The sequence below is a fragment of the Octopus sinensis genome, linkage group LG6 (genome assembly GCF_006345805.1).
Source record: "Octopus sinensis linkage group LG6, ASM634580v1, whole genome shotgun sequence".
Classification (NCBI taxonomy): Eukaryota; Metazoa; Mollusca; class Cephalopoda; order Octopoda; family Octopodidae; genus Octopus; species Octopus sinensis.
Genome location: NC_043002.1, coordinates 108,526,350 through 108,542,400, shown reverse-complemented (window position 1 = coordinate 108,542,400; position 16,051 = coordinate 108,526,350). Strand labels below are relative to the sequence as shown.

The 16,051-nt window shown below is 40.4% G+C and overlaps 1 protein-coding gene across 7 annotated transcripts in view; it reads left to right on the top strand.

The window, feature by feature from the left end:
- Window positions 1–4,126: 4,126 nt before the first annotated feature.
- LOC115212947 (pleckstrin homology domain-containing family G member 2-like) overlaps window positions 4,127–16,051 on the top strand; it is a 412,633-nt gene continuing 400,708 nt past the window's right edge. For 5 of the 7 annotated variants that reach the window (XM_036504203.1, XM_029781794.2, XM_036504202.1 and 2 more), the window contains exon 1: window positions 4,127–4,977. In XM_036504203.1, coding sequence (XP_036360096.1) covers window positions 4,798–4,977 — 180 coding nt within the window. In that variant the 5' untranslated portion in view covers window positions 4,127–4,797. The remainder of the gene's footprint in view (window positions 4,978–16,051) is intronic. The other 2 variants (XM_029781796.2, XM_029781795.2) reach the window with 2 other exon arrangements.

Sequence of the window (16,051 nt, the reverse complement as noted above, 5' to 3'; positions counted from 1 at the left end):
TCTGTGGCACCTCACTGGTGTGGCACACACACACACACAAACACACACATAAATGGATTAGATTGAATTGTTTATGTTCAGTCGACTGCATGCCTCAAAATTTTCTCCCCACCAACCATGGTTTGATGTGCAGGCCATGAATTTGAGCTTGAGATCAGACTGGTTTGATGAGCCTACTCTGCCACACTGGCTCGACATGGCTTGGCAGAGGGGTGCCGCAAAGTCGACCTTAGCAGAATTTGAACTCAGAACATAAGGACAGACATTTCATCCGGCATGCTAAGAATTCTGCAAGCTTACTGTCACATACATGTGTAGAAATAAATACATCAGTACTTTGTTGATGACGTCTAAATTTCAGTGATGAAAGAGCAAGGCTTCTGGCTTGGAAACCATTTTCTTGTCAATCAGTGGAAAGTTAAGTAATCATATCACATACTCTGGTGGCTTGTGAGTGGATTTGGTAGATGGAAACTGAAAGAAGCCCATCGTATATATGTGTGTGTGGTGTGTGTGTGTGTGTCTGTGTTTGTCCCTCCACCATCACTTCACAACCAATGCTGGTGTGTTTACATCCCCGTAACTTAGCGCTTTGGCAAAAGAGGCCGATGATATATATACTCTTTACTCTTTTACTTGTTTCAGTCATTTGACTGCGGCCATGCTGGAGCACCGCCTTTAATCGAGCAACTCGACCAGGGACTTATTCTTTTGTAAGCATAGTACTTATTCTATCAGTTTCTTTTGCCGAACCGCTAAGTAACGGGGACATAAACACACCAGCATCGGTTGTCAAGCAATGCTAGGGGGACAAACACAGACACACAAACCCACACACACACATGCATATATATATATATACATATATACGACGGGCTTCTTTCAGTTTCCGTCTACCAAATCCACTCACAAGTTTTTGGTCGGCCTGAGACTATAGTAGAAGACACTTGCCCAAGGTGCCACACAGTGGGACTGAACCCGGAACGATGTGGTTGGTAAACAAACTACTTACCACACAGCCACTCCTGCGCCTATATATATATCATCATCATCATTTAATGTACGTTTTCCATGCTGGCATGGGTTGGATGGCTTGGCATGAGCTGGCAAGGCCAGGGACTGCATCGAGTCCCACAGACTATTTCGGCATGGTTTCTACAGCTGGATACCCTTTCTATTGCCAACCACTTTACAGAGTGTATCTCGGGTGGGTTTTTTTTTCATTTGGCACCAGCAACAGTGCCTTTTACATGGTACCAGCACCCCCACCCACCCACCCACCTCATTTCCATATGATGCACTTGTACACAGTTTCTCTACCAAATTCAGCTTGGAAATATAAGCAGAAGTCACTTGCCTAAGTGTTGCATAATGGGAATGAACCTGAAATCATGTAGTTACAAAGTGAGTTTCTTAACCACACGGCCATGCTTGCACCCGTGGTTTGTGTGAGACTTGGCTGTTATTTCTAGCAGATTAAGCAACCACATGCAAACACAAAGTCTCTCCCTCATTGATTCTGACACAATATGACAAGTTTTTGTATACAATGTGACATTAAAATACAATGTGACCTTGATGTTTATGGTGGTGATGTTGGGGTTGCTGTTGGTGGTGATGTTGGTGGTGGTGGTGGTGGTGGTGGTGTTGGTGGTGGTGTTGGTGGTGACGTTGGTGGTGGAAGTGGTGACGTTGGTGGTGGAGGTGGTGACGTTGGTGGTGGTGTTGGTGGTGGTGGTGATGGTGTTGGTGGTGGTGGTGATGTTGGTGGTGGAGGTGGTGTTGGTGGTGGAGACGTTGGTGGTGGAGGTGGTGACGTTGGTGGTGGTGGTGGTGATGTTGGTGGTGGTGTTGGTGGTGATGTTGGTGTTGGTAGTGGAGGAGGTGACGTTGGTGGTGGAAGTGGTGACAGTGGTGGTGGAGGTGGTGACGTTGGTGGTGGTGTTGGTGATGTTAGTGTTGGTGGTAGTGTTGGTGTTGTTGGTGGTGTTGGTGGTGGAGGTGGTGGTGATGGTGTTGTTGGTGTTGGTGGTGATGTTGGTGGTGGTGGTGGTGGTGTTGGTAGTGACGTTGGTGCCAGTGCTGGTGGTGGTTACTTTGTATTAACCCACCTCCGCTGCCCCCCCATCCCCCACCCCACCCCACCCGCCAGATAAGCCAGTTCACCTTGTCAGTCATTACTCGAATGACAACTTTGAGTACAAATCAACTCTCACCTATTTCAATCTTACTAAACAGCTGAGGTGACACAAACAGAAAGGTGTCCCAGGGTATTTAGTCATCATACCCACTGGTTATTTGGAGTGATGTGTAAAAGTTAGCAGGGGTCAGGGTTGGGAGGGACCCTTCCAATTGGAATGGTTTCTTCAATTTCAAAGCAAAACAACAGAAAAAAATAACACTTTTTCCTCACTTTCTTCTTCTTTTTTCTTTCTCTCTTATTTCCTTTTTTTTCTTGTCCCCCCCTTCTCTCTCTCTGTTACACTTAACAGAAATCAGTACGGTTGCTCTAGTTTTTTTTTTGTTGTTATTATATACTTTTTTTTAACATTTTATCATATTTTTTTTGAAAACCACTAACAATAACAACATCAATAAAACAAAGAAGGGAAAAAAAACACCTCATAAAAGAAATCTTTCCTCTCATATTTATTCATATTTAAATCAGATTTTCAAATGCTATCCACCGTTACATATATATACTCTTTTACTTGTTTCAGTCATTTGACTGTGGCCATGCTGGAGCACCACCTTTAGTCGAACAAATCGACCCCAGGGCTTATTCTTTGTAAGCCTAGTACTCATTCTATCGATCTCTTTTGCTGAACCACTAAGTTACAGGGATGTAAACACACCAACATCGGTTGTCAAGCGATGCTGGGGGGGGGGACAAACACAGACACACAAACATATACACACACATACATATTTATACATACACACATATACATATATATATATATACGTTGGGCTTCTTTCAGCTTCCGTTTACCAAATCCACTCACAAGGCTTTGGTTGGCCCCGAGGCTAAAGTAGACACTTGACAAAGGTGCCATGCAGTGGGATTGAACCTGGAACCATGTAGTTGGTAAGCAAGCTACTTACCACACAGCCATTCCTGCGCCTATATTCAAAACAATTTTGATTTGATATATTTTTCAATACATATTTTAATATATTTAAATATTTTATTATCTTTAGAATCCCCAAATGTTACCTGGTGTAACATCTTGATCTAATCCTTGGGTCCCTTTCTTGGGGTCCACTTGGAGTCCAAGGTATTTGGTGCAAGGTTCTGGTCTGAGGACAAACTTACTGCATTGTTGCCCTGTTTTCTTCCGCAGCAAGCAATGAATCATGTTTTATTCGCCACTGGTTGCACCCTGCCCCCACTCCCCACCGGTTGTACCCTGCCCCACTCCCCACCACACTTTTGGACTCTGTCCTTCCTCCTCTCACTAACCCTCACCAACACAAAAGAAAAAAAACAACACAATACTGCAAAAAGAACAATAAAAACTAAAATAACAACAAAAATTTTATTTCTAATTAAACTTTCATTCATTAAGATAATATCAGCCAACAAGGAAGCCTTTATAGTGTTGCTTGATTTGCTAGACATAGCAGTCATGCCTCCCACAGATTATATTTTACTGTCCAAAAAGAAAAGAAAAGGACACATTGGCTAATGTATTCCTCAATATACTTATACATGAACCCTACCTCTTAAAAAGTTACAGTTAGCTTTCACCCCAGATCTTGCCTGGCTTTTCACAATAATGTAATAAAATTATAACAACCCCGCTGAGGTCGACTTTGCATTTCATCGTTTTGGGAGCCCATAAATTAGGTACCAGCTGTGTACTGGGTCAATCTAATCGACTGGCCCCCCTTCCCCAAAATTTCAGGCCTTGTGCCTAGAGTAGAAAAGAAACAAATAAATTTATAACAACCACAAACTTGTTATCTTTGACTAAACTGTTTGTCACATTCCTTTGTAGTATTTACTACAATAACTCTGTCACTCCTTTGACTGAAATTTATTAAAATGTTTTCTGCTCCTAATATCTTCAAAAAAACACTTCTGGATCCAGCCCAGACGGTGAAAACTGAAATAACAACAACAACAAGACTGGTTTGATTAGTTGAAGCCAACAGTTGGAGTGCACAGAATGACATCAAACGGCCTTGTCTCATTTTGGACCAGGTTTATAATTGAATACTTTCTCCTCCTACAATTGTTTGTCTTTTACTCTGCCATTAGAGCAGTCATCTGTGTCTGATGACAGGTTTGGCTGGCTTCTCTCATCTCGTTGCTTTTTTCCTTCTTTCTTTCTTTTTTTGGTCATCAACTTCTGCTAACTGGCAGTTAGTGGGTGAAATGGGAGTGGCGGGGAGGTTGTCTGAACTCCCCCTCCCCTCAAACCAGGTCAGGTTATGCCACTATCATTGTCCCAGCTGTTACTGTCCTTCACTATTTCACTTTCTCTCTCTTTTCTTCTCTCTATCTCTCTCTCTCTCACTATCTCATTCTTTCTCTTCCCATCTCTCTCCCCCCTCTTCTCTCTCTCTCTCTCTCTCTCTCTCTCTCCTCTTCCCTCTCTCCCTTACACTGTCTCTTTCTAGTCTTGTGAACTACTAAAAAATCTAAACGAAGCACAAATGAAAGCCAGTCTGAATTTTTAGATCAGAAAGTAAACAAGGATTACCATTAAAGCAACAAACAACAAGAGTGGGGAGGGAAAAAATCCTTCTTCCAATCTTCTGTCTTCCTTCTTGGAAGTTCCCTCCTCCAAGATGGAACCCAGCAGGGTTCCAGGGAGTTGTGGGACAATACTATCCCATGAAAATCCTGGAGGAGGGACATTACCTTTAAAGGGTTCTGGATCTGACAACAGGGAGACATTACAACGTGGAGGGACATTACAAAGGCGTCCGGCGATTAGAAAGAAAGATTATGTTCGGAGCCGAATAAAGGTAAGACGAAAGATTGTTGTTGTTGTTGTTGTCGTAGTTTGGTTAACATTTGTTTTTCTTTTGTTTGTTTATTCCGCTGTCAGCTGTCCTATGAACTAATGGTATCTGTGATGATGTATACAGGAATGTGTACTCATTCATTTATATATACACATGTGTCTGTGGACATATGTATACATTTATCTATATATACATACACACACACATACACACACACATGTTTGGGTATGTGTGTATGTATACTCACATGCACACCTACACAAATATATATGTGTATGTATATATTGTATGTGTATGTATATGTGCATGTGGTACAGTGGCTGTGTGGTAAGTAGCTTGCTAACCAACCACATGGTTCCGGGTTCAGTCCCACTGCGCGGCATCTTGGGCAAGTGTCTTCTGCTATAGCCCCAGGCCGACCAATGCCTTGTGAGTGGATTTGGTAGATGGAAACTGAAAGAAGCCTGTCGTATATATGTATATATATATATGTATGTGTGTGTTTGTGTGTCTGTGTTTGTCCCCCTAGCATTGCTTGACAACCGATGCTGGTGTGTTTATGTCCCCGTTACTTAGCGGTTCGGCAAAAGAGACCGATAGAATAAGTACTGGGCTTACAAAAGAATAAGTCCCAGGGTCGTTGCTCGACTAAAGGCGGTGCTCCAGCATGGCCACAGTCAAATGACTGAAGCAAATAAAAGAGTAAAAGAGTATATGTATAGATAGATAGATATATAGATAGATATATAGATAGATATGTTTATGAGGGTGTATGTATGTATGTTTGCATTTATCTATGTATCTAAATATATTTGTATGAGTGTCAGCCTGTATGTATGTAATTATGCATGTATGTGTGTATGAGTATGAATGCATATCATCATCATCATCATTACCGTTTAACATCCGCTTTCCATGCTTGCATGGGTTGGATGATTTGACTGAGGTCTGGCGAACCAGACTCCAATCTGATCTGGCAGAGTTTCTACAGCTGGATGCTCTTCCTAACGCCAACCACTCCAAGAGTGTAGTGGGTGCTTTTATGTGCCACCAGCACAAGTGCTATTAAGGCGACGCAGGTAACGATCACACTCGAATGGTGTTTTTAACTTGCCATCTGCACGGAGGCCAGCTTGTTGCTCTGGCAATGATCTCACTCATATGGTACTCTTAGCGCTCCGCTAGTAACTGATGCCAGTCACCGAGTTTGATTTTGATTTCGATTTCACTTGCCTCAACAGGTATATATATGACTTGCCAGTCCTCAGTCAAACCGTCCAACTCATACCAGCATGGAGGGCAGACGTTAAACGATGATGATGATGAGATATATATATATATATATATTGTTATCTCCCCTACTTCTTCACTCTCGTGTGTGACCCTTCTGTCCGAAGTCAGTCGCGATGATAAATCGTTAGCCACTACACACACATTTTTTCTGTCCTTGTTTCTCTCCTTGTTTTTTTCTGTGTCCCTTTCTGTAGAAGAGCATAGGCTCGAAACGTAAAAGACTTTTTCTATTCCTGAGTGTTATACTAATTAATACATCTGTTTTGTTTTGTACACCACCTGTCTTCGTCTTTTGCTTTTTTCATAAACTCTCCCTCTCTCTCTCTATATATATATATATATATAAATGTATATATATATGTATATATATGTATATGTATATATATATATAATATGTGTGTATATGTATATATATATATGTATATGTATATATGTATATATATATATTATATGTATATATGTATATATATATGTATATGGGTATATGTATATATATATATATATATATATATATATATATATATATGTATGTATATATATATGTATACTAGCAGTATCGCCCGCGTTGCTCGGGTTTGTAAGGGAAATACTATATAACCATTTTTAGAGAGTTATAGCCAAAAAATAGCAAAAAATGCATTAAAATGGAAAAAATATGATCTAAATTTTTTTTTAAATCGTTGACTCATCGTAGACTCATGTAGACGCTTTCTTAGCCATTTCTGTTTTGGTGTCTTCAAGCCATGAAGTCGTTGTTCTAAAAGAACACTGGTCTCCTTGACAACGCATTACGACGTTGATTTCCTTACACTCCCTTCCCCACAGGTGCAGGTGTGAGCGTGGACGCCAACTCCGCCGCCATCGACACACGAAAAATTATGCATTAAAATGGAATAAAAAATGATGTTAAATTATTTTTAAAATCGTACACTCATCGTAGACGCGCGCTAATACTCAGACGGGCTCGATATGAATCACGACTATAAGCTACCCGAATTTGGTTAAACTGTACCGCAAAATGTGGGAGTAGTTAGGAATCTAAATCGAAGGGGACAGACACTCACACAACTACAGTTTTATATATATAGATCCATAGCGCAGTAGTGGTGAGATATGACAGCAAAGAAAAGCATACATTCACTCTCTGCATGCAATTAGACTTGGAAAGTTCGTGAGGAACCCATTGACCCAATTTGCTGACTTTTCCGATAGCACACAGGTGTCATGAATGGTTGAATGACCAAATCCAAGCTTCTCTGCTAGTTCCTCAACAGTTACGATGATATTTTGTTCCACCAGGGTTTTCAGGATGTCCTTGTCGAGTTCTACAGATCTTTCAGGATAAGGCTCGTCTTCTAGGCTGTAGTTATGGCTCGGGATTTCTGGAACCACCATTGACACTGCCTTACGCTTATTGTCCAATCCCCATATACTGCATTAATATTTCTTGTACTTTGCACACATTTATATTCTGTTATTCTTTTATATGTTTCAGCCTTGAGGTTGTGGCCATGCTGGATCATGTGTGTGTGTGTGTGTGTGTGTGTGTCTATCTGTCTGTCTGTCGTATGTTATATGTAGTGTGTGAACAATAATATTTTCAACAGATGTGTTGCAAATGTATCTGATTGTTCTCAAGCTTCAATACTGTGTGTGTGTGTAGGTGTGTGTGTGTAGTATGTATGTATATGTATGTATGTATATGTATGTACGTATGTATGTGTTGTATGTATGTATGTGTGTGTATGGTGTGTGTGTATGTGTGTGTGTATGTATGTATGTATGTATGTATGTATGTATGTATGTAGTATGTATGTAGTATGTATTGTATGTATGTATGTATGAGTGTATGTTTACTTTATACTAATTACCTCTTCCAAGAACATTTTCACTCACTCTTAGCTCTTAGCTTCCCATACATTTTACTATGTATCTATCAGCGTCATAGACAGAATACTTTCACTTTAGTCTTCCTCAAATCACTCTGTCGCTATTTACTTTCATTTTATTCGTTGCCCACTGTGTGTGTGCGTTTGCGTGTGGTGTAAACCAGACTAAGAAAAGCATTTGACACGCACACCAGAATGTGAGTTTTCTGTAAATTTGCTTAATTGGAGTTTAAATTTAAAAACTGGACCTGGCATGACGCGATGCATTGTACTCCAAAACTGCTAGGTAAATTGTAATGAAGAAATGCTATATTGTAGATTTGTATAACTCCCAAAGGGAGGCAGATAAAATCTGCCTTTTATAATAAGAGATATATATATATATATATATATATTATATATACAGTGGGTCATCCCATAAATACTGCCAGTTTTTTTATACTTCTTTTATTTTTCAAAATCAAGATAAACAAAGTTCTTTCTTAATCTAAAATATACTCTCCTTCATTTTCTACAATGCTCTTCCATCTCTCTGGCTGACTTGCAAGGCCCCTCTTCCAAAATTCATTGCAGTCATGGCAGTTACTAGTGTCATGCAAATGGCACCCGTGTCACTGGCACATAAAAGCACCCATTACACTCTCAGGCGATCATTTGGTACTAGTAACATAACTGCCAATTATAAACCCACGTGGGTTTATTTACATTTCTGAAGAAAAAGGAAACCCTTCCCCCCACCCCTAACCCCACATATATATAAAAAAATTTTTACGGAAAGTGACAATCTTCTTCTTCAAATGTAAACAAATAGACGTGATGTTAACGGTACTCATATCGAAAGAATGCCCACTCTCAGAGTGGTTGGCATTAGGAAGGGCATCCAGCTGTAGAAAACCATTCCAAATCAGACTGGATCCTGGTGCAGCCTTCCAGCCCTGGCCAAACCATCTGATCCAGCCAGCATGGATGCTAAATGATGATGATGGTCCTCAAACTGTGGCTGGGGACAGCCTCTTTAAAGGTCTTACATTTATCATATTGACCACAATATTAATTTTATCAATCCCTGATTATAAAATGTTTAAGTTGAATTCTAAGTACAAAGGGCTACAATTCGGTTTACAACCACACACACATATACACAGGTACTCACACACACACACACACACACAAGTACGCGTGGACATATTCCTAGATCGGTTTTTATTCTTTTACTTGTTCCAGTCATTTGACTGTGACCATACTGGAGCACTGCCTCTAGTCAAACAAATCGATCCCAGGACTTATTCTTTGTAAGCCTAGTACTTATTCTATCGGTCTCTTTAGCCGAATCACTAAGTTACAGGGATGTAAACACACCAGCTTCGGTTGTCAAGTGATGGTGGGAGGACAAACACACATATACGACAGGCTTCTTTTAGTTTCCGTCTTCCAAATCCACTCACAAAGCACAAGGCTTTGGTTCACCCGAGGCTATAGTAGAAGACACTTGCTCAAAAAGCCATGCAGTGGGACTGAACCCGGAACCATGTGGTTGGTAAGCAAGCTACTTACCACACAGCGACTCCTGCTATTGTTGTTATTATTATTATTATTATTATTATCATTATTATTAGTTTGCCATTGTTGATGATGACCAAGGGCATTACATGGGAAAATATTAAGGCATGGTGTGTCTGGTTGAGGGCAAACAGTCTGCTACGTGCATGGGAGGCTCTGCTGCTGGTTGGACACAGGTGGTCTGCTGTGACTGAAGGTGAGGAGTTGGTCCTGGACAAATGCACAGTTCACATTTTCTGTGTGTCCCTGCAATCTTGTTCTGATTGTAGGAGGTGGCACCTCTGTTGGTGCAGTTTTGCCAGGCAGTCCTTGTACCTGCATTACCCAGGGGTCAAGGTTGATCTCAAAGCTCTTTAGAGGAGCTTTGAGGGTGTCCTTGAAGCACTTACACACACACACACACATACACACATGCATGCACGCACACACATACACACAAACATGCAAGCACATGCGTGCACACACATACAAACGCAAAAACACACATGCATGTGCATATGTACACCCACAGACACACATGTGCACATGTACATACACACACACACAGGCACACATGCATGCATGCATGCCCACACATACACACACACACAAGCACGTGCATGCACACATACACACACATGCACGTATGCCCCCCCCCATGCACACATTACAGGCTTCTGCAGTTTTTATTGCTAGATTCCCTCACAAGGTAATATATTATCATCATCATCATCGTCATCATCTTCATTTCTATATTTCCTTCTTCCATGCTGGCATGGGTTGAATGAGATTTCTTGAGGACATATCCTACACATGGATGCCTCTCCTGACACCAACCCTTACATGGTTTCATGTAAGGTACTTTCTTCCAATGGTGGACATGTGTTAAACATAAACAAGCATCACCACGGCAACCAAAACTGTGTCAATACAGAGACAAGCAGAAGCAAAACCATGAACACCTGACATAAACCTCCATGAGTGTACCAATTTAACACAGCTCCAGACAGGCAGGTGAGAGTGGATCTTGTTCAGCAGTTTCAGTTCCCACAGTACATTGTACCAACAACCCTCTGCCCAGACATGGTGATCTTGTCAAATTCCATCAAACAGGTGACCATGTGGGATCTGACTGTGGCTTGTGGGGGAACACATGGACGGGGCTCAGGAAAGAAAAATGGCTAAATACCAGGAGCTGGTAAAGCAGTGTAGAAACTGAGGTTGGCAGGAAGAACATAGTAGGGTAACTTGAAGTGGGCTGCCAAGTTTTGGTGGGGGCTTTCACTCGGCAAAACTCTGACAGGGCTTGGAATTAATGATGCAGCAAAGAGAAGGTCCATAAATTGCATCAGTGAAGTTGCTGAGGAGGTCCCTAGGATGGTTTGCGCTAAAGAAGGAAGACCAGTGGTTTGCTGTTACTGGGATGTAAGATGGGACTTGGTCACCCACAGGTGGGTCAAACTGGGTGAGAAGCAAACCCCATGACACCCCAGAAACATCGTCGATGATGCATCCCAGAGCATCCACAAAATAATGTGTGTGTGTGTGTGTGTGTGTGTGTGTGTGTGTGTGCATTGTCCAGGCAAACCCACACATAATTTGCTTACAATATGCATAAAAGTCATGGACTTGCAACATGCTTCATCTCCGATCCTATTTGCGTATGTGATGTTGATAATCCACAAAAATCTTGAAACATCAATATCCATCACTCATGCATGGGATTAGAGGTGAGTTATCTCACCTGTCTAAGAGTTTCAAGTGTTTTAACACCTGGCACCATACTAAATTGCAGCCTGCCAGCAAATACACAAAGCATATGCATTAAGTATATATGTGGTCGATGATGCTTATTACACTAGAGTTATTTATTTCATTTTTTGAATATATATACATATGACCCAATGTATATATATTGGGTCATCCCATAAATAATGCAGTTTTTTTATACTTATATTTTTCAAAATTAAGATAAACAAAATTCTTTTTTAATCTAAAATATACTCTCCTTCATTTTCTACAAGGCTCTTCCCTCTATCTGGTAGACTTGCAAGGCCCCTCTTCCAAAATTCACTTATCCATGACAAAAAATACTCCTCCAGTACTGTTATCACCATGTCTATGGAATTCATATTTTTTCTGTTCAAATAATTTTGAAGACTGCAGAATAAATGATAATCAGATGGGGCAATGTCCAGCGAATATGGTAGGTGGGGCATCGTTTCCTGTTCAAACTGCTCCGTCCTTTGGAATGTCAGCCTTGCTGTATGTGGCCAAGCTTTATCTTGATGAAAGCACATCTTTCTTCTTGAAACTAAAGTTAGTCATTTTTATTCTAGCACTGACTTAAGTCGCTCAAGCTGCTCATAATAGATCTCCTTTGTTATTGTTTGGTTTAGGTTTAAAAATTTTAAATGGACTAAACCTTTCATATCCCATCAAACAGAAAACAACACTTTACATGGGTGAAGACCTTCTTTAGCCTGGGGTGCCACTGTTTACCCTTTCCCTACACACTGTCTTTGGTGCTTGACATATTTATAGAAAACCCATTTCTCAACACCAGTATCTATTTGATCTAAAAAAAGGTCCATTTATGAGATGTGACAGCAAAGAAGAGCACACATTCACTCTCTGCATGCAATTTGACTTGGAAAGTTTGTGAGGAACCCATTGACCCAATTTGCTGACTTTTCCGATGGCACATAGGTGTTGGTGAACGGTTGAATAACCAAATCCAAGCTTCTCTGCTAGTTTCTTAAGTTACGATGGGATTTTGTTCCACCAGGGTTTGCAGGACGTCCTCATCAAGCTCTACAGATCTTCCAGCATGAGTCTCGTCTTCTAGGCTGAAGTTTCTGCTCTGAATTTCCGGAACCACCATTGACACTGACTTATGCTTATTGTCTGATCTCCATATACTGCATTAATATTCCTTGAACTTTCTGTTGCGTTGTTGCCTTTATTGAACTCATAAAGCAAAATATGCCGAATATGCTCCTTTGTCACTTCCATTACAGCTTTGAAGAAATAGCTGTTAAAATTGAACTGCACTCTTCAAAACTTGTACTAAGAATAAGGACAAGGTAAAATTACTACCTGCTTTTATAACAAGTTGATGCAGGTAGTTTATCCTGTCCTACTCTGATTTTTAGTTCATACAATTGAAAACACTGTATTATTTATGGGATGATCCAATATATATATACACATACAAAGAGGCTTCCACACAGTTTCCATCCTAGCAAATTCACTCACAAGCCAATGATTAGCCCATGGCTACTAATAGAACTCCATGCCAAGGAGTCACACATTATGACCTAACCTGAAACCATGAGGTGTGTAGGGAACCTTCTTAACCACACACACACACACACACACATAGTCACACACATTTTTCTTTTTATCTTTTACTTGTTTCAGTCATTAGACCACGGCCATGCTGGGGCAATGTCTCGAACAATTTTAGTTGAATGAATCAACCCTGTACTTCTTTCTTTTAAAGCCTAGTTCTCATTCTATCATTCTCTTTTGCTGAACTGCTAAGTTGTGGGGGACATAAACACACCAATACCAGTTGTCAAGCAGTGGTGGGGAATAAACAGAGACACAAATGCACAACACACACACACACACACACACACATACACACACAAGAATATGAAGGATTTAGTTCAATGGTGATCTAAGCAAACAGGTACGCTAAGTGCTATAATTGGTCATTTGTTAGGTTCCAAGTTCACAACTGAGGTGATTGCTAGGGATCCATATTAGGCTTCTGAGTTAGCAGGTATACATTAACAGGAAAGGGACAATAAAAACCAAGGCAAGACGAGTATCTCACGTCATCTTTATATATAAAAGTAAAGTTGTGTGTTTGTCTCCTACGATTTAGATTCCTAACTACTCCCACATTTTACAGTGCAGTTTAACCAAAACCGGGTATCTTATAGTCGTGATTCATATCGAGCCCTTCTAGGTATTAGCATGCGTCTACGATGAGTCTACGATTTAAAAAAAAATTTACCATAATTTTTTTCCATTTTAATGCATTTTTTCGCTATTATATAAGGGAAGTAACTCTCTAAAAATGTCTACGATGAGTCAATGATTTAAAAAAAAATTTACCATCATTTTTTTCCCATTTTTAATGCATTTTTTTGCTATAACTCTCTAAAAATGCTTATATAGTTATTTCCCTTACAAACCCGAGCAACACCGGGCGATACTGATAGTTTAGAATAATTTAATTAGGGTAAGGTGAATCGGATTACCCAGTAAATTGGATTACACAACCTATCGCTTGGGATATTCCAGAAACAGCTGTAAGACTTCAAATTCACCTTACTCTAATTAAACTATTATAAATAACTTGAGACACTTGTCCTGCCTTGGTTTATGTTGTCCCTTTCTTCTATATATCTATTTCTTTATTGCCCACAGGGGGCTAAACATAGAGGGGACAAACAAGGACAGACAAAGGGATTAAGTCGATTATATCGACCCCAGTGATTTACTGGTACTTATTTAATCGACCCTGAAAGGATGAAAGGCAAAGTCGACCTCGGCGGAATTTGAACTCAGAATGTAGCGGCAGACAAAATACGGCTGCGCATTTCGCCCGGCGTGCTAACGTTTCTGCCAGCTCACCACCTTATTTTCTTCTGTATATCATCATAATCATTTAACATCTGTCTTCTATGCTGGCATGGGTGAGACGGTACCACAAGAGCCAACCAGGCCGAAGCCTGCACCAGACTTCTGTGACTGTTTTGGCAGGATTATTTCAGCTGGATGCCCTTCCTAAAATCAACCACTCAGCAGAGTGGACTTAATGCTTTTCACGTAGCATAAGCACAGGTGAGGTGAGTTTTGGCAAGGTTTTTATAGCTGGATGCCCTTCTCAACACCAACAACTTCACAGTGTGGACTGGGTGCTTTTAAGTGGCACCTGCACTGACAGGGTCACCAAGTACTTGCAAGACAAAAACTTTTAAGATGGGAGGAGGAGATGATGAAAAGGTTATAGTGAGACAGATGCAGGTGTCTTGCTGTAGAGGAAGTACAAGGTTATCTGGCCAGAGAGAGAAAGATCAGGAATGAAAACAGAGACAGGTATGTTACCACAAAGAAAATTCATGGTTGCCCAACCTGAGGGAAGTGCAGGAGAAAGAGAGAGAGAGTGGGAGGCTGCAGGATGGAGATGGCAGCAAAATACCAGGCATACTCAAAAGGAATGGGGATCAGAGTAGAAATGAGATGGTTGAGCAAAAGAAGAGAGAGATATAGATAGTGGCAAGTACCAAGGCATACCCTTAAGGTTCAAATGCCATAATATAAGTGAGAGGATATTGCAGGGAGTGCGATTAAAGAGTACGAGTAAGTGGTGAGAGACTTGGGTATATATAGAGCTGGAGGGGCTACTGGGTAGCAATGATACAGAAGAACAGGGGTATGGAAACAGGATTGGAGAGTGAGAGCTAGGCTTTGTGAATGAAGGAGGAAATGAATTTCAGCTCCTCAAAAGTAGTGTCCATGTAATAGTCAACCCCATAAATTTGACCTTAAAAAATGGTCTAAAAAATTCGACTTTTACACGAGTCTATGCATTACACACACACATATATATATATAGAGTGAGAGAGAGAAAGAGAGAGAGAGAGAGAGAGAGAATTAAGAGACAGAACCTCCATAAAGTAATTCAATTAATAATGAAAGATATTATCTATAATAAAATATAAATTTAAATATATTATTATTAATATTGTACTGAAAATTTCTATATTAATACACATTAAAAATACACATTATATATGTGTGTATGTGTGTGAAATGTTGAATTTAGTCGTACCTTTGTGGACCATCAGGGGTCTGCAGACCCCAGGTTGGGTAACCACCAGTGAACTACTATATTTAACATAGTTAATAGAGTAATAAAGGGAGACAATTTATGGTTTCTTTTTCCTTCTTATCAATGTTTTATGTCATCTGCCTTTTATCTTCTTCTTCTTCTCTCCCCCCTTTCTGCCTTTTGTCTTCTTTTCTCTTTTTTCTCTCCCTCCTCCCGCTTTGCTCTGATTCGTTTTCATCTTTCTCCCTCATCCTTTCCTTTCTCATACATTGCATTTATATCTTCTCTCTTCCTCTCTCTTTCCCTCTCTATCAATTATTATCTTGTCTTACTGCCATCTCTCCTACCTTCTCTCTCTCTCTCACTTTCTTCCTCTTCCCTTCACCCTATTTCTCAATCCCCCCCCCTTATTACAATGATTCCTCTCATTCCTTCCTCTCAATCTTCTCTTTGTCTTCAGAATTCTTTTCCTTCCTCACATCTCACCCTTCTCACAACTCCA